The 20,085-nt window shown below is 38.3% G+C and overlaps 1 protein-coding gene across 2 annotated transcripts in view; it reads right to left on the bottom strand.

Annotated features, from left to right (window-relative positions):
- Positions 1-18,205, bottom strand: part of TBC1D23 (TBC1 domain family member 23) — a 57,962-nt gene extending 39,757 nt beyond the window's left edge. The window contains exon 1 of one of the 2 annotated variants that reach the window (XM_019448166.2): positions 17,944-18,205. In XM_019448166.2, the coding sequence (XP_019303711.1) occupies positions 17,944-17,996 (53 nt within the window). In that variant the 5' untranslated portion in view covers positions 17,997-18,205. The remainder of the gene's footprint in view (positions 1-17,943) is intronic. The other variant, XM_019448167.2, reaches the window with a different exon arrangement.
- Positions 18,206-20,085: the final 1,880 nt, after the last annotated feature.

Here is a 20,085-nt window from a genome sequence, read left to right as displayed (position 1 = left end):
TGAATTTTTCTTCTTCAACCAAATGGTGAGTAACTTCTAGCATATGGAAGCATTTGCACAATGCAAGTTAAAGGGGTATGATGGGGGGGGGGGACATGAATTTTTAAGCACTACCAAATTAAATACAGATTTCTAAATGCTTCTAGGATTAATAAATTCAATTTAAATTTTTGTACATAATTATTTTCTGAATATACTGAATCCATTCAAAATTATCATTTTTAAAAGCAACTAGGATTATGCATGTTGTGTTCCTAAAAGTCAAAAAGTCAGAGAAAATCTGCCACCGAAACAAAAAAAAACTGTTTATTTCACTTTTTTCTAAATTGTTTTGCCCATAACCACATTCTAAAAATCTTCTTTTCCCTATAATTTCAAAATTTATTAAAACTTTAGCTGTACACACTCCAAACAGGAGGTGAAAACGCTTAGTTTATCTCTTATTTTTTTACATGTGTCTTTCTGCACTTAAACTCTACATCCATTATCAGCCATTCCACTCCTCCCCACCCTACTCCCAGCCTCTGGCAACCACTGATTTACTTTCTGTCCCTACACACTTACCTATTCTGGACATTTTATTTTTTAAAGTTTATTTATTTTTAAGTAATCTCTACACCCAATGTGGGGCTCAAATTCACAACCTCAAGATCAAGAGTCTCATGCTCTCCTAACTGAGCCAGTTAGGTGCCCCAATTCTGGACAGTTTATATATGGAATTTTATTTATGCAGTCTTTGTGTCTGGTTTCTTAGCATAATGTTTTCAAAGTCTATCTATGTTATAGCATGTATCAGTACATGTTTTTTATTGCCAAATAATATTCCACTGCATGTTATACTACATTTTATTTATCCATTCATCAGTTAATAAATATTAGAGTTGTTTTAACTTTTTAGCTATATGTCTCCTAATTTTGAAAATATGTACCAACAGTTCAACTACTTAAGTGTATGATGCATATGCATCATTTATTATTTATTCTTCTTAAGAAGGTCTGGAAGAATTTAAAAATCAATTCTATTAAAACTTCACACCTCAGAGTAGCAGAAGCATCTCCACACTTGGAGGGAGAGAGCCTGGCAGAATCAAGGTGTGTGTATGTGAACTGGGGGAGATAAAATGGCATAGACACGGAGGGGAAAGAACACTTTCTGTGGAGAGACAAAAGGGAGAGAAAGAAAGAGGGGTTGTGAAAGTGCAGCATCCAGTTAGCACAAAAGGAAAAACCTCTCTGGACCCTGGACAGGGGAAAGAGATATACAAAAGTACCAGTTTTTTGAGGGTTTTGTTTGTTTGCAAACAGCCTTTGGAGCTGAAATTTGGAGGTTTCATAAGTGACTGACTTTCTCTGGAGCGGAGCCAGGAGCCCTAGCACACGCTCCTGGGGAGAAGGGAGCCGGCCGAAGTGCACAGCCCGGTGTAGCGATCTCAGGGCACGCTAGGAGAGAATAGTCCCCTCTTCCAGAGTACTCTGGGAAGAGGGTTTATTGCCTCCCCAAGGACAAAAGACCCCGAGGGTACCAGCCAAAAAGCCTTTTATCAGCAGGACCGTGAGGCCCTACTCTGGAACAGGGGAGAGGAGCCACACAGAGCTGGGTCCTTTAAGACTCAAAGTTTTGAATCCCAACTGAGTGCCTAGAAGGAGCAGGAGAACTGTAGAGCAGGGAAAACTGACTGCCCTCGCTATTCTGAGGGCTGCCTGAACAGCGTGGGTTGAGACACCTGGGGTGGGGAGGAAAGAATGGGGTGTTTCCATTTTCCCCCCAACACCAACATGGTGGGACTTCAGAGAGCAGCACAGCAGCCCCCAGTGGAGGCAGGACACGCTTACACCAAACCCCGCCCCTCTGTGCCTGGTAACTGGTTGTTTATTGGAGCAAGACTGGCTGACCCAAAGCAGCTGGCCTCTCCTTCAGACCAGCACAGCCACCTGTCCCAGGCACCAACAGACATCTCTTTCTTTTTCTTTCCTTTTCTTTTTCTTTCCTCCCTCTTCTTCTTTTTTTCTTTTGGAATCAGGCTCATAGTTTCTGATTTGTTATGGTCAAACCAAACATACATACATATATACATATATATATATATATATATATATTTATAAATATATATTTTTATATTTATATATATTTATAAATATATATGAATTCTTATTTTATACATTTTTAATTATTTATATTTATATTATTTATTATATAATAATTTATATATAATATATATATTTTTTGATTAGGCATTTTTATTCTATTCTTTTATCATATTTTCTCTTTGTCTTCTTATTTTCCTTCCTCTTTCTCTGGAATTAGACTTATAGTTTTTTGATTCTCTATTTGGTTTTCTTTTCCCCCTTCATTTTTCTCTTTTTATGGAATTAGGCTCCCCGCCCCCGCGCTTTTTTTCCCCAGAGTTACTTCAACAACAAATCAAAGCACACCTAGTTAAAGGTCCAAACACTGCACCATTACAAGCTAGGAGGAGCTCTGCAGAGGACTGACCAGTGGGACAGAGCAGCCAAATGCAATAAAAGAGTACATGCAACATATGCCAAAAACACTTCCTGGAGTGCCAGGCCCCAGGCAGCATATGACTCCTTTTAAATATAGTAGTACTCAAAGGTGCAAGACACATAATAAGCTCTTAAAACACACAAAAGACAGAAACAGCCACAATGACAAAATGGAGGAATTCTCCCCAGAAGAAAGGTCAAGAAGAAATCAAAGCCAGAACATTACCCAAAACAGATATAAACAATATATGTGAACATACATTAGAAGAACAGTCATAAGATTAATAACCGGGCTTGAAAAAAAGCATACAAGACACCAGAGAAACTCTTGCTGTGGAGATCAAAGACCTAAGAACTAGTCAGGATGAATTTTAAAATGTTATAACTGAGATCCAAAATAAACTAGATACAGTGACAGTGAGGATGGAAAAAGCAGAGGAGATAATAGATAAAACAGAAGATAAAACCATGGAAAATAATGAAGCTGAAAAAAAGAGGGAAAGGAAATTACTAGATCATCAGAGGAGAATTAGAGAACTAAGTAATTCCATGAAACAAAACAATATCCGTATCATAGGAGCCCCAGGAGAAGAAGAGCAAGAGAAAGGGGCAGAAGGTTTATTTGAACAAATTATAGCTGAGAACTTCCCTAATCTGGGGAAGGAAACAGGCATCCAAATCCAAGAGGTACAGTGAACTCCCTTCCAAATCAACAAAAACAGGTCAACACCATGACGTATCATAATGAAACTGGCAAAATACATAGATAAAGAGAGAATTCTGAAAGCAGCTAGGGACAAAAGGTTCTTAACCTTCAAGAGTAGACACATAAGGTTAGTAGCAGACCTGCCCACTGAAACTTGGCAGGCCAGAAGTGAGTGGCAGGAAATATTCAATGTGCTGAATAGGAAAAGTGTGCAGCCAAGAATCCTTTATCCAGCAAGGCTGTCATTCAGAGTAGAAGGAGAGATAAAAGCTTTCCCAGACAAACAAAAACTAAAGGAGTTCATGATCACTAAACTAGCCCTGCAGGAGATCCTAAGGGGGACTCTGTGAGTGGAAACAGCAAAGACTACAAAGGACCAGAGGCATCACAACAAACATGAAATCTACAGATAACACAATGGCAATAAATTTGTATCTTTCAATAATCACTCTGAATGTAAATGGATTAAATGTCCCAATCAAAAGACATAGATATCAGAATGGATACAAAAAGTAAGATCTATCTCTATGCTGCCCATAGGAGACTCATTTTAGACCTAAGGACACCTGCAGATTGAAAGGGGGGGGGAGGGCTGGGTGGCTCAGTCAGTTAAGCATCCAACTTTGGCTCAGGTCATGATCTCGCGGTTTATGAGTTCGAGACCTGTGTTGCGCTCTGTGCTGACAGCTCGGAGCCTGGAGCCTGCTTTGGATTCTGTGTCTCCTCCTCTCTCTGCCCCTCCCATGCTCATGCTCTGCCTCTCTCTGTCTCTTAATAATAAATAAACATTAAAAAAAAAAAAGTGAGGGGATGGAAAACAATCTATCATGCTAATGGATATCAAAAGAAAGCCAGAGTAGCCATATTTGTATCAAACTAGATTTTAAAATAAAGACTGTAACAAGAGATGAAGAAAGGTATTAAATCATAATTAAGGGGTCTATCCATCAAGAAGAGCTAACAATTATAAATATTTATGCCCCCAACATAGAAGCACTCAAATATAAAAATCAATTAGTCACAAACATAAGCAAACATTGATAATAATACAATAATTGCAGGAGACTTTAATACTCCACTCACAACAATGGACAGATTATCTAGGCAGAAAATCAATAAGAAAACAATGGCTCTGAATGACACATTGGACCAGATGGACTTAACAGGTATATTTAGAACATTTCATCCTAAAGCAACATAATACACACTCTTATAGAGTGCATATGGAACATTCTCCAAAGTAGATCACATACTGGGTTACAAAACAGCCCTCAACAGGTACAAAAAGATTGAGATCATATCATGCATATTTTCAGATCACAATGTTATGAAACTTGAAATCAACAAGAAAAAAATAGAAAAACCCCCAAACACATGGAGGTTAAAACTTCACATCTATTAGAATGGCTATTATCAAAAAAAAGAAAGAAAGAAAGAAAGAAAGAAAGAAAGAAAGAACAAAAGAAAGAAAGAAAGAAGAAAAGAAAAGAAAAGGAAAGAAAAGAAAAGTGTTGGTGACAATGTGGAGAAAGTGAAACCTTGGGCACTACTGGTGGGAATGTAAAATGGTGTAGCCACCATGGAAAACAGTATGCCTATTCCCCCCAAAATTAAAATATAAAAATACTGTATGATCCAGCAATTCCACTTCTGGTTATATACCCAAAAGAAGTGAAAGCAGGGACTCAAACAGATATTTGTGGACCCACATTCATAACAGCATTTTTCATAGTACCCAAAGGTGGAGCGAACGCAAATATCCTTCAGTGGATAAATGAAATGGGATACACACACACACACACACACACACACACACACACACACACAAATATCCTTCAGTGGATAAATGAAATGGGATACACACACACACACACACACACACACAAATATCCTTCAGTGGATAAATTAAATGGCATACACACACACACACACAGAGGAATATTATTCAGTCTCAGAAAGGAAAGAAATTCTGACACATCTACAACGTGGATAAATCTTGCATACTTTATGCTAAGTGAAATAAGCCGGTCACAAAAACACAAATACTGTACTTATTTGAGGTATTTAGAATAGTCAAAATCACAGAGACAGAAAAAAAACAGTAGTTGTTAGGGACCGGAGGTGGGTCCGGGGTATGGCAATATCCATTAGAAAAAGAAACAAAATTGTGAAAGGTGGCTACTTCAGAGAAATGAGATGGGAAGGACATTTACTTTGCACATAGCATTAGTCAGTAAAGCATTAGTTAGTATATACATATGTATATGTATATATTAGGTTTATTTATTTTGAAACAGAGAGACAGAGAGAACAGGGGAGGGGCAGAGAGAGAGGGAGAGAGAGAGAAAATCCCAAGCAGAGTTTGCACTGTCAACGCAGAGCTCAACGCAGGGCTCAAACCCACGAACCATGAGATCAAGACCTGAGCTGAAGTCAAGAGTCAGAAGCCTAACCATTGAGCCACCCAGGTGCCCCAAGCTTGAGTATATTTATAATATTGATTATATTTATATCAATATTGTATTGATTATATTTGTAGTGTTGAATAATTTAAATACTTATGGATTCCTTTTTAACATTTATACTCTTTCAGTCAACAAAAATTGAGAATGAGTAAAATGATTCAGCTAAAAGCATGTTCAAAGCAGTGCTTATTATAACCATGAAAACAATGTAGCTCTCTTAAAATGAGGAACTGATTTAAATCAGTAGATGGAATACCAGGCAACAATTTAAAATGCTGAAAAACAATTAATGACATGGAAAATGTTCAACATATTAACCACAGTGTAAAGTGTAAAGTTTAAAACTAAGGGCAGTTTTAAAGTTAACATACAGCATATATATTCAAAAGAAATAGTATACTATTCCTACTCCCCACCCACTCTTTCCCACACACACGGGGAAACTATTTTAAAAATAATAAGGGATGCTTGGGTGGCTCAGTTGGTTGAGTGTCTGACTTCAGCTCAGGTCATGATCTCGTGGTCTGGTCTGTGAGTTCGAGCCCCACATCAGGCTCTGTGCTGACAGCTCAAAGCCTGGAGCCTACTTCCAATTCTGTGTCTCCCTCTCTCTCTGCCTCTCCCCCTTTTACACTCTGTCTCTCTCTCAAAAATAAACATTAAAAAAACCCTTTTTTTTGAGGGGCCAAAAAAAGATTTTTTTAATGGTCTAAGGTATATTATTGTTTGATAAAAATAAAAATTTAAAAGCTGCACTACTGAGGAAATCATTAAAAACCCAAAGCCTGCTATGTAAACATCCTAAACATGCTATTTCTACTGCATAGGATATTACTCAAACTTCTGAGTCTAGTAGCATTATTAAACAGAGCCAAGAGATAAAATGGACTCAGAACTTCTTGCATTCACGGATGTAAAGAACAATATAGCCTGTGATGATTATTCTCCTTTCCTCAAACATTTTCACCACATTTGTTTATTCAACAGGCCCTATACATGACCTACTCCCTTTCAAAAAGTCATCTCTCGGGGCACCTGGGTGGCTCAGCGGTTAAGCATCCGACTGTTGGTTTCAGCTCGGGTCATGATCTCATAGTTCATAGGTTCGAGCCCTGCATCAGGCTCCACACTGACAGAGAGGGGCCTGGTTGGGATTCTCTCTCTCTCTCTCTCTCTCTCTCTCTCTCTCTCTGCCCCTACCCTCCTTACACTCTCTGTCTCAAAATAAATAAACTTGAAAGCAAACAGTTAACTCTCTCCTTCCTTTTACAATTCAATTTCCTGAAAACAGTAGTCACCATTCATCTCTAACTTACTCTCTCCCCATTCACTTAAACCCTTTATCCCTCTACGGAAACTGCTCCAAAAAGTCATCAGTCATCTCAGTCCTTGTCCTCTTTACATATCTGCAAAGTTAGATTCTCTCCTTAAAACACTCTCCTTCAGTTCCCAGTAACTTTCCTATATCTCTCTCTAACCCTTGTTCTGAATTCTTTCCTTCCTTCCCAAAAGTACTCTTTTCTTCAAACCTTCAATAAATTATATTGAGCACCACTACCTGCTGGCGACTGTGTGAGGCACTGGAGATCTAGCAGTGAACAAAAAGTCCTGCTCTCAGGGTGCCTGCGTGGCTCAGTTGGTTGAGCGTCTGACTTTGGCTCAGGTCATGATCTCACTACTCATAGGTTCGAGCCCCACACTGGGCTCTGTGCTGACAGCTCAAAGCTTGTAGTATGCTTCAGACTCTGTGCCTCCCTCTCTCCCTGTCCCTCCCTCGCTCAAGTTCTGTTTCTCTCTCTCAAAAATAAACATGAAAACAAATTTTTTTTCTTTAAAAAGTCATGCTTCATGTAGCCTACATTCTAGCTGGCTATTCCAAGGTTTTATCACAAGTCCTATTATCTAAAACCCACTCATCAAAAGCAGCTCCTTTCTGAAGCGTAGTCTGTTGGAATTTGTTTGGCACAAACCTGTGATCAGTTACTTAAAACTCAAAAATGACCACCAACAGACTGTGTAACAGTGTCAAGTTGCACATATTAAGTTGTGGTTTCATGACTTACTTTGTGTTATTTCTTAATGCCCAACTCATGAGACATCAGCATCAAAAGCTTTGTCTGAACTTATTTTGCTATTGTTGGCACACTGGTTACAAATTACTACCATACCAATACTCCTTAATTAGTTCCTAAATATTTTGTGACATTTGTTAGAAATAGAAATAAGACAACTTTGTTACACATTCACTTGTACAGTAGACATACAGATGAAGTTCAGTGACCATAAGGTATGCATAACTTATAACTGCATAACTTATTTTTATTTTTTTTCATTTTTTAAATGTATTTGAATCCAAGTTAGTTAACATATAGTGTAATAATGATTTCAGGAGTAGAATTTAGTGATTCATCACTTACATAGAACACCCAGTGCTCATCCCAACAAGTGCCCTCCTTAATGCTCATCACCTGTTTAGCCCATCCCCCCCACCCAACACCCCTCCAGCAACCCTCAGTTTGTTCTCTGTATTTAAGAGTCTCATATGGTTTGCCTCCTTCTCTTTTTTTACCTTATTTTTCCTTCCCTTCCTCTATGTTCATCTGTTTTGTTTCTTAAATTCAACATATGAGTGAAATCATGTGGTATTTATCTTTCTCTGACTTATTTTTTTTAAGTAAGCTCTATGCAGGGCTTGAATCATGACCCTGAGATCAAGAATCACATGCTCTACCAAATGAGCCAGCCCGGTGCTTCACGTGTAACTTATTTCTAAATACCAATTTCGGGGCGTCTGGGTGGCTCAGTCAGTTAAGCATCCGAATTCGGCTCAGGTCATGATCCCATGGCTCATGAGTTTGAGCCCCACATCAGGCTCTGTGCTAACAGCTCAGAGCCTGGAGCCTGTTTCAGATTCTGTCTCCCTCCCTCTCTGCTCCTCCCCTGCTCGTGCTCTGTCTCTCAAAAATAAATAAACATTAAAAAAAATAAATAAATAAATGAATACCAATCTCAAACCATCAAAACTTTCTAACAACAAATAGTATGAGACACATTAAGAAATGGCCACAACGCCTTACAATCTGAGAGCACAATCTGGTAACTGTGAAATCTTGAAGTTCTGGATTTTTGTCAGAATCAACATACTTTTTACAGCATTTTAACAAGTTGTATATTTGAATGCCAAGGGAAAAAAACATCTCACTCACCAGTTTTAAAAAAAATTAGTGAAACTTTGTATCAGGATCAGATCCACAAAAGCAGTTTTGGGAGATTCCCTTATCAAATAATGCAATCCTCTCCAGAATTTGTTTAAGCGGGATCTTGTGCCAAGTTAAGAAAAGTGTAAATTTAGTCCTCTATGCTTGACAAGCCAAACAAAAAAATTGTATCTACAGTATTTCAGCACTGTGCAACAGGCAAAGGAGACAGATCACAGAACGCTGCTCTGTAAACTACTAAAATTAACTACAAATGGAACAGATGCTTTAAATCTTCAGACTTATTTTTGATCCATAATCCATGTAGATCAAATTGCACCAATGGTACCTACGGGGTGTGCCCCTTTTGCTATGAAAAAACTCAGGAATTTTTGCCTCAGCCAAACAAAAAAAGAAGAAGAAGAAGAAGAAGAGGAAGAAGAAGAAGAAGAAGAAGAAGAAGAAGAAGAAGAAGGGGAGGAGGAGGGGGAGGAGGAGAAGGAGGAAGAAGCTGTTTGTCATAACTTTACTTTAGATGTGTAATGTTGCAATGCATTTGCTGTAAGACTTTGCTTACAAAATGGAAGAACATCTTCTCTACTAATGAGAAGCTGACTTTACAGACTGCTCTAAATCCTTTCCTCTTTCATGCTTCCTTAAAATAAAAAGTTCCTAACATACTGTTCTTTTCTATACATATGAGGCGACTTTCCAGGACTTTCAATGCACAAAGAAAGGCACCAGATTATTTTCCCCCAATCGAAGCAGTGGTTTATTTGGAAAATAGAGTATGTCCTTTGCCCAAGAGAAAGAACGGGATGAAAGCAGCACAAGTCAACACAAAACAGCACATTACCTGCTTCTATCACGAATTTCCAATTTATCCAAAATGTAATGAGAGAAGAAACACTACCAATATTCCTTTCCCTGAAACCATCATTTTATTTATTTTAATATATTAAATATAACTTATTGTCAAATTGGTTTCCATACAACACCCAGTGCTCATTCCAACAGGAAACTATCATTTCAGAAAATAAAGGAACACTACTACAAGTGAGGTGACAACACTTTACATCATTTGGCAAGTCTTTCCAAGGGTGCTTTACCAATGAAGATTAATTTGGCAAAGAAATACATAACAGATTTTTTTAAAGCCTGGATTCCAACCATCAATGATAATTTATTTGACTAAAGAGAGTCTCATTTACTTTCATGTCAGTGGTTACGTGTAAATAGAATCTACAATACAAAGCTCAAGAATTTCTGGTATTTAATTACAGACCTATATGAAATAAATACATTCTTCTATGGGTCACTTTTATACTTCAAAACAAAAGCTAGAAATTCCCAAAACGGGAAAGTAACCACAGAGAGTTATTTTAAAACTAGGTTTCTTATTTCTCCAATATCCCTGAATAAAAACAACAGAAAAATTACTGAGCTAATAAAGTTAGTAAGCTGTATAATTACTTATGTTTTCTAATTAAATATCACTACTATACTCTCACAAACTATAAATAATAATTCTATTTTATATATGATTTAGATATATGTAATATAATTATATTACTTATATAATATATATTTAACATATAATTTATCATACAAATACATTTAAATATACAACATATATTATATATGTATATATTATCTAGGTGTACTATATAACCATAATATTTCAAGTTCAAAAAACTAATCTATTTTTGGCAAGGCTATGAGAACACATTATGAAAACTAAGGTACAAAGCTATAGTATATAATGTTCTGTATCACTTCCCACCGTATCAATCATGAATTGTCCCTTCTTGTGTATATAACACAGACAAGGTATGCATATCCTTACAGCTTTATAGGTGCCACAAGTAACAAATATATATGTTCAACAACGTACATCTTGGAATATTGTGGCTTTCAAAACACAAGACTGATTGAATATAGGAATACCATATTTTTAATTGGGCTCTTTCTAGGTGTCTGTTCAACTATATGTGAAATACATAACATATATGCATTCAACTTTAGAAAGAGCACAGGGCTTAAAGAGATATAAGTTCTACTAACTGGGTTTGTCACCTGACCACCCTAAGCCTGTCCTCTCATCTCTAACAAGAAAACTACAATAATCCATAACTTCCACTTCTCATAGAATTGTTGTAAGAGCCAAATGAGACAGCATATATAAGCATTACATACAAGATAAAGCCCTACACAAACATATATTCTTATATCTTCTTGCTAAAATTATTAAATATCACCATACCAATTAGTTTATGTAACAACTGCTTTAAACCAAGAAAAACACAAACTACAGCATTCCCACCCAACTATGGAATGCCGTATCAGCTTAGGAATAAGAAAAACTCCTTTAACCCTCAAGAAAAAGAAAGAAGACTTGAAACAAGTGATTTAATTACTGATCATTTTCTCAGCTCAGGTCAAAGGTTAGACTCTTAAAAACAAATGTACATCAAATTTCAGGAAATAAGTTTCTTAATATTGACTCCTAACTTACTGCTCTTGCATTTCCACAAGAAACAATTTCTCTTGTAAGCCTAACATAAGGGACTGATTTATCTTCCACTTATAATTCTCAATATCTAAGTCACTTCAAGCACTGTCCCTTTTCAAGCTGTGTAATCCTATTCTACTCTGCTAGAGTGTATAACTTCCCAAAACACCAATATTTAGGTATCTTTAGAAGATATCTTCACATATTATTTGAATACTACGGCTAAAAAGATGAAAACATTGAAGTGCCCAAGCAAGACAGAACACTGCGAACTCTGGTTTTAAATCTGTCTCAGTTTTTTCCTAAAACACTACACAGTAGCTTGAATATAACCAGTATTTAGTTAGTGTTTGCTGAATGCCTTATAACTGCTTTGCTAAACTCTATTTTGCTTTTTGATACATGAGGGAAGCCACTGTTTTTGGTTTATACCAAGTAGAATCCACAGTTTAGCATAAGCACCAGAAATGATTTGCCAAGCATATTTTATCAACTCTGTTCAGGAGACAGAAGTTGGCTGTGTGCATATTGCAGTACACTTAACTTGGTGTGCCAGAATTACCTAAGTTGCCTCCAAGATGGGGAAGGCACCTGTACTCTCTACAGTAAAACTAAATGATATTGGATCCATTTTTTGGCATTCAAAAACCAATTATTAACTCTTACCTGTGGATATTAAAACATCCACAGATGCAAAATCCTAGAAGTTAATTATTATTTAGGAATTACCTTTAAAAACAGTAAAATCTGAATTATAAGAAAAACATGAATGTAAATAGTATAAACAAGTTAAGTCTTCTTAATTTCTAATTGTTTCCTGCACTATACTTACAGCTTACCAAATCAAATAGTTGTTATTTAAAAACACCTAATTCAGGGCACCTGGGTGCCTCAGTCAGTGAAGCATCCAACTTTGGCTCAGGTCATGATCTCACAGTTTGTGAGTTCGAGCCCCGCGTCAGGCTCTGTGCTGACCACTCAGAGCCTGGAGCCTGCTTCGGATTTTGTGTCTCCCTCTCTCTTTCTGCCCCTCCCCTGCTTGTGTGATTTCTCTCTCTCAAAAATAAACAAACATCAAAAAAAACCAAACACCTAATTCAAGACGAGGTTTTTCTTCCTCTTCATTTTTTGTAAGGTAATATCTAGTCTGCCCAGAACCACAAGCTGTCAATATTCACCTTAAATGAGTTCCATTCTCTTTCATATTAAATGTATTTCTTTATTGATTATATCATTTTTGAAATTGCAATCACCTACTCCTTAAATCTTTCCTCATATTTCAATGCCTATGAAATGGGAAGCACTGAAAGCACTATATACAAAGTGCACAAAACTTTGAAAAAGACCCTATTATTCTCAAAACAATTCTATTCACATTTCAAATTAAGAATAGAAGCTTCTTTATGAACTGATACTTTTATAATTTTAAGAAGAGTTTAGCAATAAATTAAAATCACGACTTTAACGTGGATATTGTACAAAAATTTTAAACTAAACAAACTCAGAATACCAACAGTTGTTGTAAAATTAATATCTATACAAAAAAAATGTTTTACTTATTTTTGAGAGAGAGAGGGAGACAGTGTGTGTGCACACTCAAAGAGAGTGAGTGGAGGGGAGAGAGAGAGAGAGAGAGAGAGAGCGAGCGAGAGAGAGAGAGAGAGAGAGAGAGAGAGAATCTTAAGAAGGCTCCACTCCCAGCACAGAGTCTGACGCAGGGCTCAATCATACAACTGTGAGATCATGACCTGAACCAAATTCAAGAGTCAGACACTTAACTGACGGAGTCTCCCAGGCACCCCCAGAAAACATTTTTTAAATCATGACTAGATCTTTAAGCATTATGTCAGGAAGAAAGCCTCAGAAAATGAGAAACATGTTCAAATCCAAGGCCAATTTCTTCAATACCGAGAAGAGTAATTATCAATCTTTGAACTATAAAAATTTAACATGGTTAATTTTTACAAATCTGTAGCTTGTTTAAATTTAAATAATTTCAAACTCGTTGTAAATATTTTTAAAGTATTTCTCCATATGCTCTGAGCTAATGTGGCTGCAGTTTCAGAAAGTGAGCTGAGTATTTTTTGATATCCATGGTTTTCCATAAAAGTTGAGCATTATACAAGCAGAGCATTACACAGTTCACAAAAACAATGAAGTTAGAAAATGTATATGAAATGACAGCTTGGTATGTTATTGCACATGATTTGACAAAAGTTATGCAGACAATAAACATTTATTGAGCCACCTGCTATCAGCCACTGCACTTGAGAAGTTCACTATGTAAATAGCAATGATAAAACATGTAATCAAATAAATTATAGCATAATGTGTTAGGTGACAAAATATAACAGATTATATAACATATAGAGATACATTCCTCTGGCCAACTCATTTTGAGTTGCACATCATCCAGAACCTTACTGAAGAATGTGGTCCATGAACCAGCAGAATTGCCATAACTTAGAAGCTAGTCAGTCAGAAATACAGAATCTCTGGGGATGCAAGCTGGTGCTGCCACTCTGGAAAACAGTATGGAGGTTCCTCAAAATATTAAAAATAGAACTACCCTGTGGCTCAGCAATCGCACTACTAGGTATTTACCCAAGGGATACAGGTGTGCTGTTTCGAAGGGGCATATGCACCCCAGTGTTTATAGCAGCACTATCAACATTAGCCAAAGTATGGAAAGAGTCCAAATGTCCATCGATGGATGAATGGATAAATAAGATGTGGTATATATATACAATGGAGTATTAATCGGCAATCAAAAATAATGAAATCTTGCCATTTACGACTATGTGGATGGAACTGGAGGGTATTATGCTAAGCAAAATTAGTCAGTCAGAGAAAGACAAATATCATACGACTTCACTCATATGAGGACTTTAAGAGACAAAACAGATGAACATAAGGGAAGGGAAACAAAAATAATATAAAAACAGGGAGGGGGACAAAACAGAAGAGACTCATAAATATGAACAATAAACAGAGGGTTACTGGAGGGGTTGTGGGAGGGGGGATGAGCTAAATGGATAAGGGGCACTAAGGAATCTACTCCTGAAATCATTGTTGCACTATAGGCTAACTAATTTGGATGTAAATTAAAAAAAATAAAATTAAAAAATAAATAAAAATAAATATAAAAATCATTAAAAAAAAAAAAAAGAAATACAGAATTTCAGGTCCCAAGCAAATGTACTGAATCAGAATCTACATTTCAACAAGATCCTCAGGTAATTCCAATGCACATTTAAATTTTGAGAAGCACTAACCTAGAACATAACTGAAGATCAGTAAATAAGTGTCATCTCATACTTTCAAGATCTTCAGTCCCCACCCCGAGCCTTTTTGCAAATTGATACATAATTTTAATGTGGTCAGCTACCCAGTTTCAGAGATTAAAAAAAAACAAAACAAAAAAACAAAAAACACTGGGAAATACCACTAACAACAAAGAAAGAAAACAGGGAATAAAATAAAAAGCAATTTCAAAAAGGGAAGGCTTTTGGGTCCATTTAACATAGCAACAATCTACCCTATCTGCCTAGATAGGTCTCACTATACTACAGAAGTATAACAGTAACTGACATTCTTAAATGTGCCTCCTCTAACTAGACCACAAATTCCTTGAGGACAGGGACCTAGTTTTATTCTTATACACTTACATCTGTAAACTGAATGGCTCTAAGTCACTGAGATAAGTTCAGGTTAGGCAATCGGATATATAACATATTTCAGAAACATTTCCAGCTGAAAAAGTTGCAATAAAAATATGACTTTTTAATTTTTTTATTTATTTTTTAACGTTTTATTTATTTTTGAGACAGGGAGAGACAGAGCATGAACAGGGGAGGGTCAGAGAGAGGGAGACACAGAATCTGAAATAGGCTCCAGGCTCTGAGCTGTCAGCACAGAGCCCAATGTGGGGCTCGAACTCACAGACTGAGAGATCATGACCTGAGCCGAAGTTGGCCGCTCAACCGACTGAGCCACCCAGGCGCCCCATGACTTTTTAAAAAAAGAGTAAATCCTTCCCATTCCATAACAACCCATTCACTAGTCTTAGAACAGAGGCTGTACCAAATCTATGGCTCCAAATCCAATGTCTTCTCTACATTCAAACTCACTCCTACAGGGCACCACTGAGTGCAGTGAGCATAGAAAATGGACAAAGATTACATGAGAACAGAAGGAGAGGAGAAATCATTGAACACCTCAGGGTTCCTCCATTCATGAAAATAAAAACAACAAAAATAGAAAGTCACACAAAAGACAGAGCAACCCTAGAAGAGAACAAATGCTACCTTTAACAACCATTAATTCCATGTTCCTTGCCTCTGTGAACAGACTCCTGTTCACAATCCTAAGAACTCCTCAAAGATACCTTAACTCTAGAAACACTTCTCCTCATGACCTCCAATAAGCTGATCAGAGCCAGTTAGATACAATACACACTTTCAAGACAGCCAATTTCATGAAGTTCTAGTCATTACTCTTCAAACAATCACTTCGTTTTCTTGCCCAAGCATGGTCATGCTATTACTCCATTCAAAGGCCTTTCCCATCTGTTAATCTGAATGCACTATCCAACATGTTAGCCACTAGCCATGTGTGGCTATTTAACATTTGAAATGTGGCTAGATCCAAATGAGATGTAGGGTAAAGGTAAGGAACACGTGAAAGTTTGAAGTCTTCGTATAAAAAAAAGATGTAAAACTATCTAACTGGCTTTTTTTTTTTTGAACAATCCTATGTTAAAATAATGTTTCAGATATAAATCAAAGAATTTAAACTGTTTCTTTTTAGTTTTTAATGTGGCTACTAGAAAATTTTACACTTCAGGGGCACCTGGCTTGCTCAGTCAATGGAGCATGCAACTCGTGATCTGGGGAGTGTGAGTTCGAGCCCCATGTTGGGTGTAGAAATTACTTTAAAAATCCTAGGGAAGGGGCGCCTGGGTGGCTCAGTTGGTTAAGCGTCCGACTTCAGCTCAGGTCATGATCTCACAGTCCGTGAGTTTGAGCCCCGTGTTGGGCTCTGTGCTGACAGCTCAGAGCCTGGAGCCTGCTTCAGATTCTATGTCTCCCTCTCTCTCTGCCCCTCCCCTGCTCATGCTCTGTCTCTCTCTGTCTCAAAAATAAATTTTTAAAAAAATTACAAAAATAAATAAATAAAAATCTTAGGGGGAAAAAAGAGAAAATTTTAAATTACATACACGTTATAGTTCTAGTGACAGCACTAGTCTAAAACCTATTGATTCTTCAAGGCCTAATTCAAACACCTTTCCTTCCATGAAGCCTTCTCTAATGACTGCAAGTGGAAGTGGTTTCTGTCCCCTGAAATCCCATAACACCTTCACATTCCCAAAGAACTGGATCAACTTTACCTTGTTACTGAGTTTACCTGTCACAGCTCCAACATAAGCAAATTGAGAAAAGAAACTCCATCTAGGTCACCAGTGAGTTTTCCTACTACACCTTGGAGAGTACATGCATGAACTTAGGTGATGCCAGACGTCTGCTGAGAACTGATTTTCTCAACTATTATATTATCTATCCCTTTCAATGATTTTCATTTCTTTCTCAAGTATTAAAAGTCCATGTGTAAAATGTCCTGTATTATTTTTAGGCAAACAACTTATTACATGAGCTACATACATGTCAGATGATGAAAAAGCAAATCTAAAACTAATACATGTGGTCGATATACTTAGGTTAAATATACAAACTCAACAAGCTTCTAAAGGTTCCATATATTTTTGTCTTAAAAATGTATTGTAAAGATTAACTATTTCAAAAGTAGGAGCCTTTCCCAAAGATTAACGACACTAAATGACTAAAGTCTACCAAAAAATTATTGGAAGTCCCCGCCCCCTCCACAGCTCCGAGTATAAGTCAGGTAAGCATGCAAAGGCTTGGGAGCAGCAAGAGCAATATCCACAAAACGTCCAAAAGCTGTGTAGATTGAGCGGTAGAAATAAAGAGACAGGAAAAAAAAAAAAAAAAAAAAGTCGACTTGTGTGAGACGAATGGTAGAAACGGTTGAAACGCAAAATAAGAAATAAAAACTAGAATATAAAAAATATCTCAACTCTGTGGGAGGGATCCTCCCTGGGGGTATCTCTCAACCTCTCCGGCAAACGTTGCGGTGCTAATTTCAAGTGTCTTCTTCAAATGGTATTCTAGTGCCTCAGCTCTAACTTCGTTCCCTACCAACCTACTCTAACGCCCCGGGCCAGGGACTCCTGCCAAACCCAGCCCTGAAGCCACCCTCTCCAGCAAGTTTTAGAAACCGGTGAACGAAACAGGAGGACCTAACTGAGGCCCAATACCTGGACGACACCCCTATCATTTGGAGTCCGGCCTTAGACCCTTCGATTTGATGGAGCCGGCTGAGAGGAGCTGGCCAGCAGAGGGGGCGGGGCAGGGCGCTGGACTCTGCCCAGGAAGGGGCTTCCCATTCCAGGTCGGAGCCTGCTGGTGCCTCAGGGACAGGCAGGATGGTGAGCAGAAAGAATAGAGAGGCAGAAAGAATCAGCCCTAGGCTTTCACTCACCAGCCGTCACCGCTCGACGTTGGCTGTGGCAGGACCTTTTCTCCTTCCGCCATTGCTGTTGACGTCCACGTCACTTTGCCGAAAAGTGGACCTGGCGCCCGGACCGACTCTGAGACCCAATGTCGTAAAAGGTTCTCGGAAGTCTGGGAGTGAGCTTCTGGAGAGGAAAAGAAAGAGGGAGGAGGCAAGAGACGGGAGCAACGCGACGTCCCGACGTCCCGACGGCGAAAGGCAGCTTGGGGGAGGAGACTCGGCCAAAGCAGCTGCCCCTTCAAAGACTACATGTCCCAGCATGCCGCGGGGACTGGGCGGATGGAGTGGGCGGAGCTTGATGAGGGAGCGTGACCTGGTAAAAGGCCCTTGAGAGCGTCGTTTCTTAGCGTCCGTTTGGCTTCTTCATTGCATCTTGGCGTCGTACTTAAAATCAGAATTGGGAGTCCTAACTAATGGAGAGAGTAGGAGAGGGGGGAATTCCATAGGGAAGGTGGGAGTAGGAGGATAGCCACATTTCAGTCATTTCCCACTAACAACTGGATTTGAGGAAACAGTTGGATGTAAGGAAAGATCACCGCCCACCCCTATTTGTGGGGCGCGGTCAGAAGCACAAATGGAAGTCCCCTACTTTTTCTGAACGCTTGAAAGTTGTTTGGGGGGAAAAAAAGGCGCTAAAAAGTAAAGGAAATATGCTCCAACCTCCCGCCTTTATATATATATGCGTGTGTGTATCGTGTGTGTGTATACACACACACACACACACACACACACACACACACACAGTCTTCCTAATAACCTGGAAGGTCAAATCCAAGTTTAGATTTCTAGAAATCTTGGAGTTCCAAACTGAGCTGCCACGTTTCTTCTCTTCCCACCCTACTTCTTGTTTGCTCCACATCTACGGTCACCTTGGCCTCCACATCCAAGCTCGGTCCACATCACCACCACCACCACCACACCATCAAAGCACTAGCCTCTTGTCTCCCCTTGACCATTCCTGGTGTGCACGGGCTCGGGAGGATGGACGTAGGGAAATGCTTTTGCAAGCCGTAGAACCAACACTGATGAAGTAGAGAAGCAGGTAACAGTATGAATAAATCTGAAAAATATGTTAAATGAACGAGAGATTGCAGAAGGATAGGTATAGTATGGTTTCATTTATATTTGGTGGTAAAAATAGGCAAGACAATATATTGTTTGTGAATAGATGCATAAGTGCTTTAAAAAAATAAAGGGAAATGATTAAAAAAATGGAATGGCAGTTCTTACACAGCCAGACATTAAAGCAGGGAAAACAGGTTTTATCCAGAAACTACTGACAGTAGGGGAAAGAGCAGAGCTCCATTCCAATTGGTGCAGAGGTGATTAGAGGTTTTAAAGGGAGAATAAGGGAGTGGAGAGAATGGGGGCTCATTAGAGTCATAGAAGTGAAAAATCACAAAGAGTTAGCCAGTGTGATTGTGATTGAGCCAGCTGTGTCTGCTAGCTGGCAATTTTTGTAGTTAGGATTCTATCCTCCCACAGACGCTGAGAGACAGTGGCCCTATCGTTCCTGATGATTACATTTCAAAGTAACGACTCTCAGGTCCTTGAGAAGGACACTTCTAAGTCATAAGAGAAACAATTCTAAGCTCTTTCTAATAAATGCTCCAAGAAAGAGAGGTCAGGAATCCATCATCAGGGTTGGCTAGAACAGAGTAAATTCTCTTGGCAGTTGAACTTTCTAAATCGGGCATTTTAATGAGGAGCTGGGTTTCCATGGGGGGCTAGAGTCCTCCTAGGGATTAAGTTGCTAGAAACCATGTTCGACTTTGGTCAAGTCTCAAGGTTTGGACAGAATTGTTACCCGTGGAAAGCTCTGCAGGTCTCAAAATTACATTTGGAGGAAGAGGGAGAAATGGCTTCAATTATATTTTTAATATTTTGTTTCTTAAGAGCTGAGAAGTTGTAGTCGAGTAGGTGTTCAATATTCCTTATAGAGTCTATACTTTGGTATACAGAATTTTTCATACTTCGAAACTATTTGATTAAAGAAGCACAAAACATAGTCCAGTCATTTCATTAACAACCAAAAACATGTTCACTCTCTTTCCAAAAGGGGAATAATCCAGAGCCACACATTATTGCACCACTTCCAAGCCCAGAATC

This window comes from Panthera pardus, unplaced genomic scaffold (assembly GCF_024362965.1).
Source record: "Panthera pardus isolate Hobbes unplaced genomic scaffold, ASM2436296v1 HiC_scaffold_16, whole genome shotgun sequence".
NCBI lineage: Eukaryota > Metazoa > Chordata > Mammalia > Carnivora > Felidae > Panthera > Panthera pardus.
The sequence above is the reverse complement of the archived record's forward strand: the minus strand, read 5'-3'. Positions and strand labels throughout refer to the sequence as shown.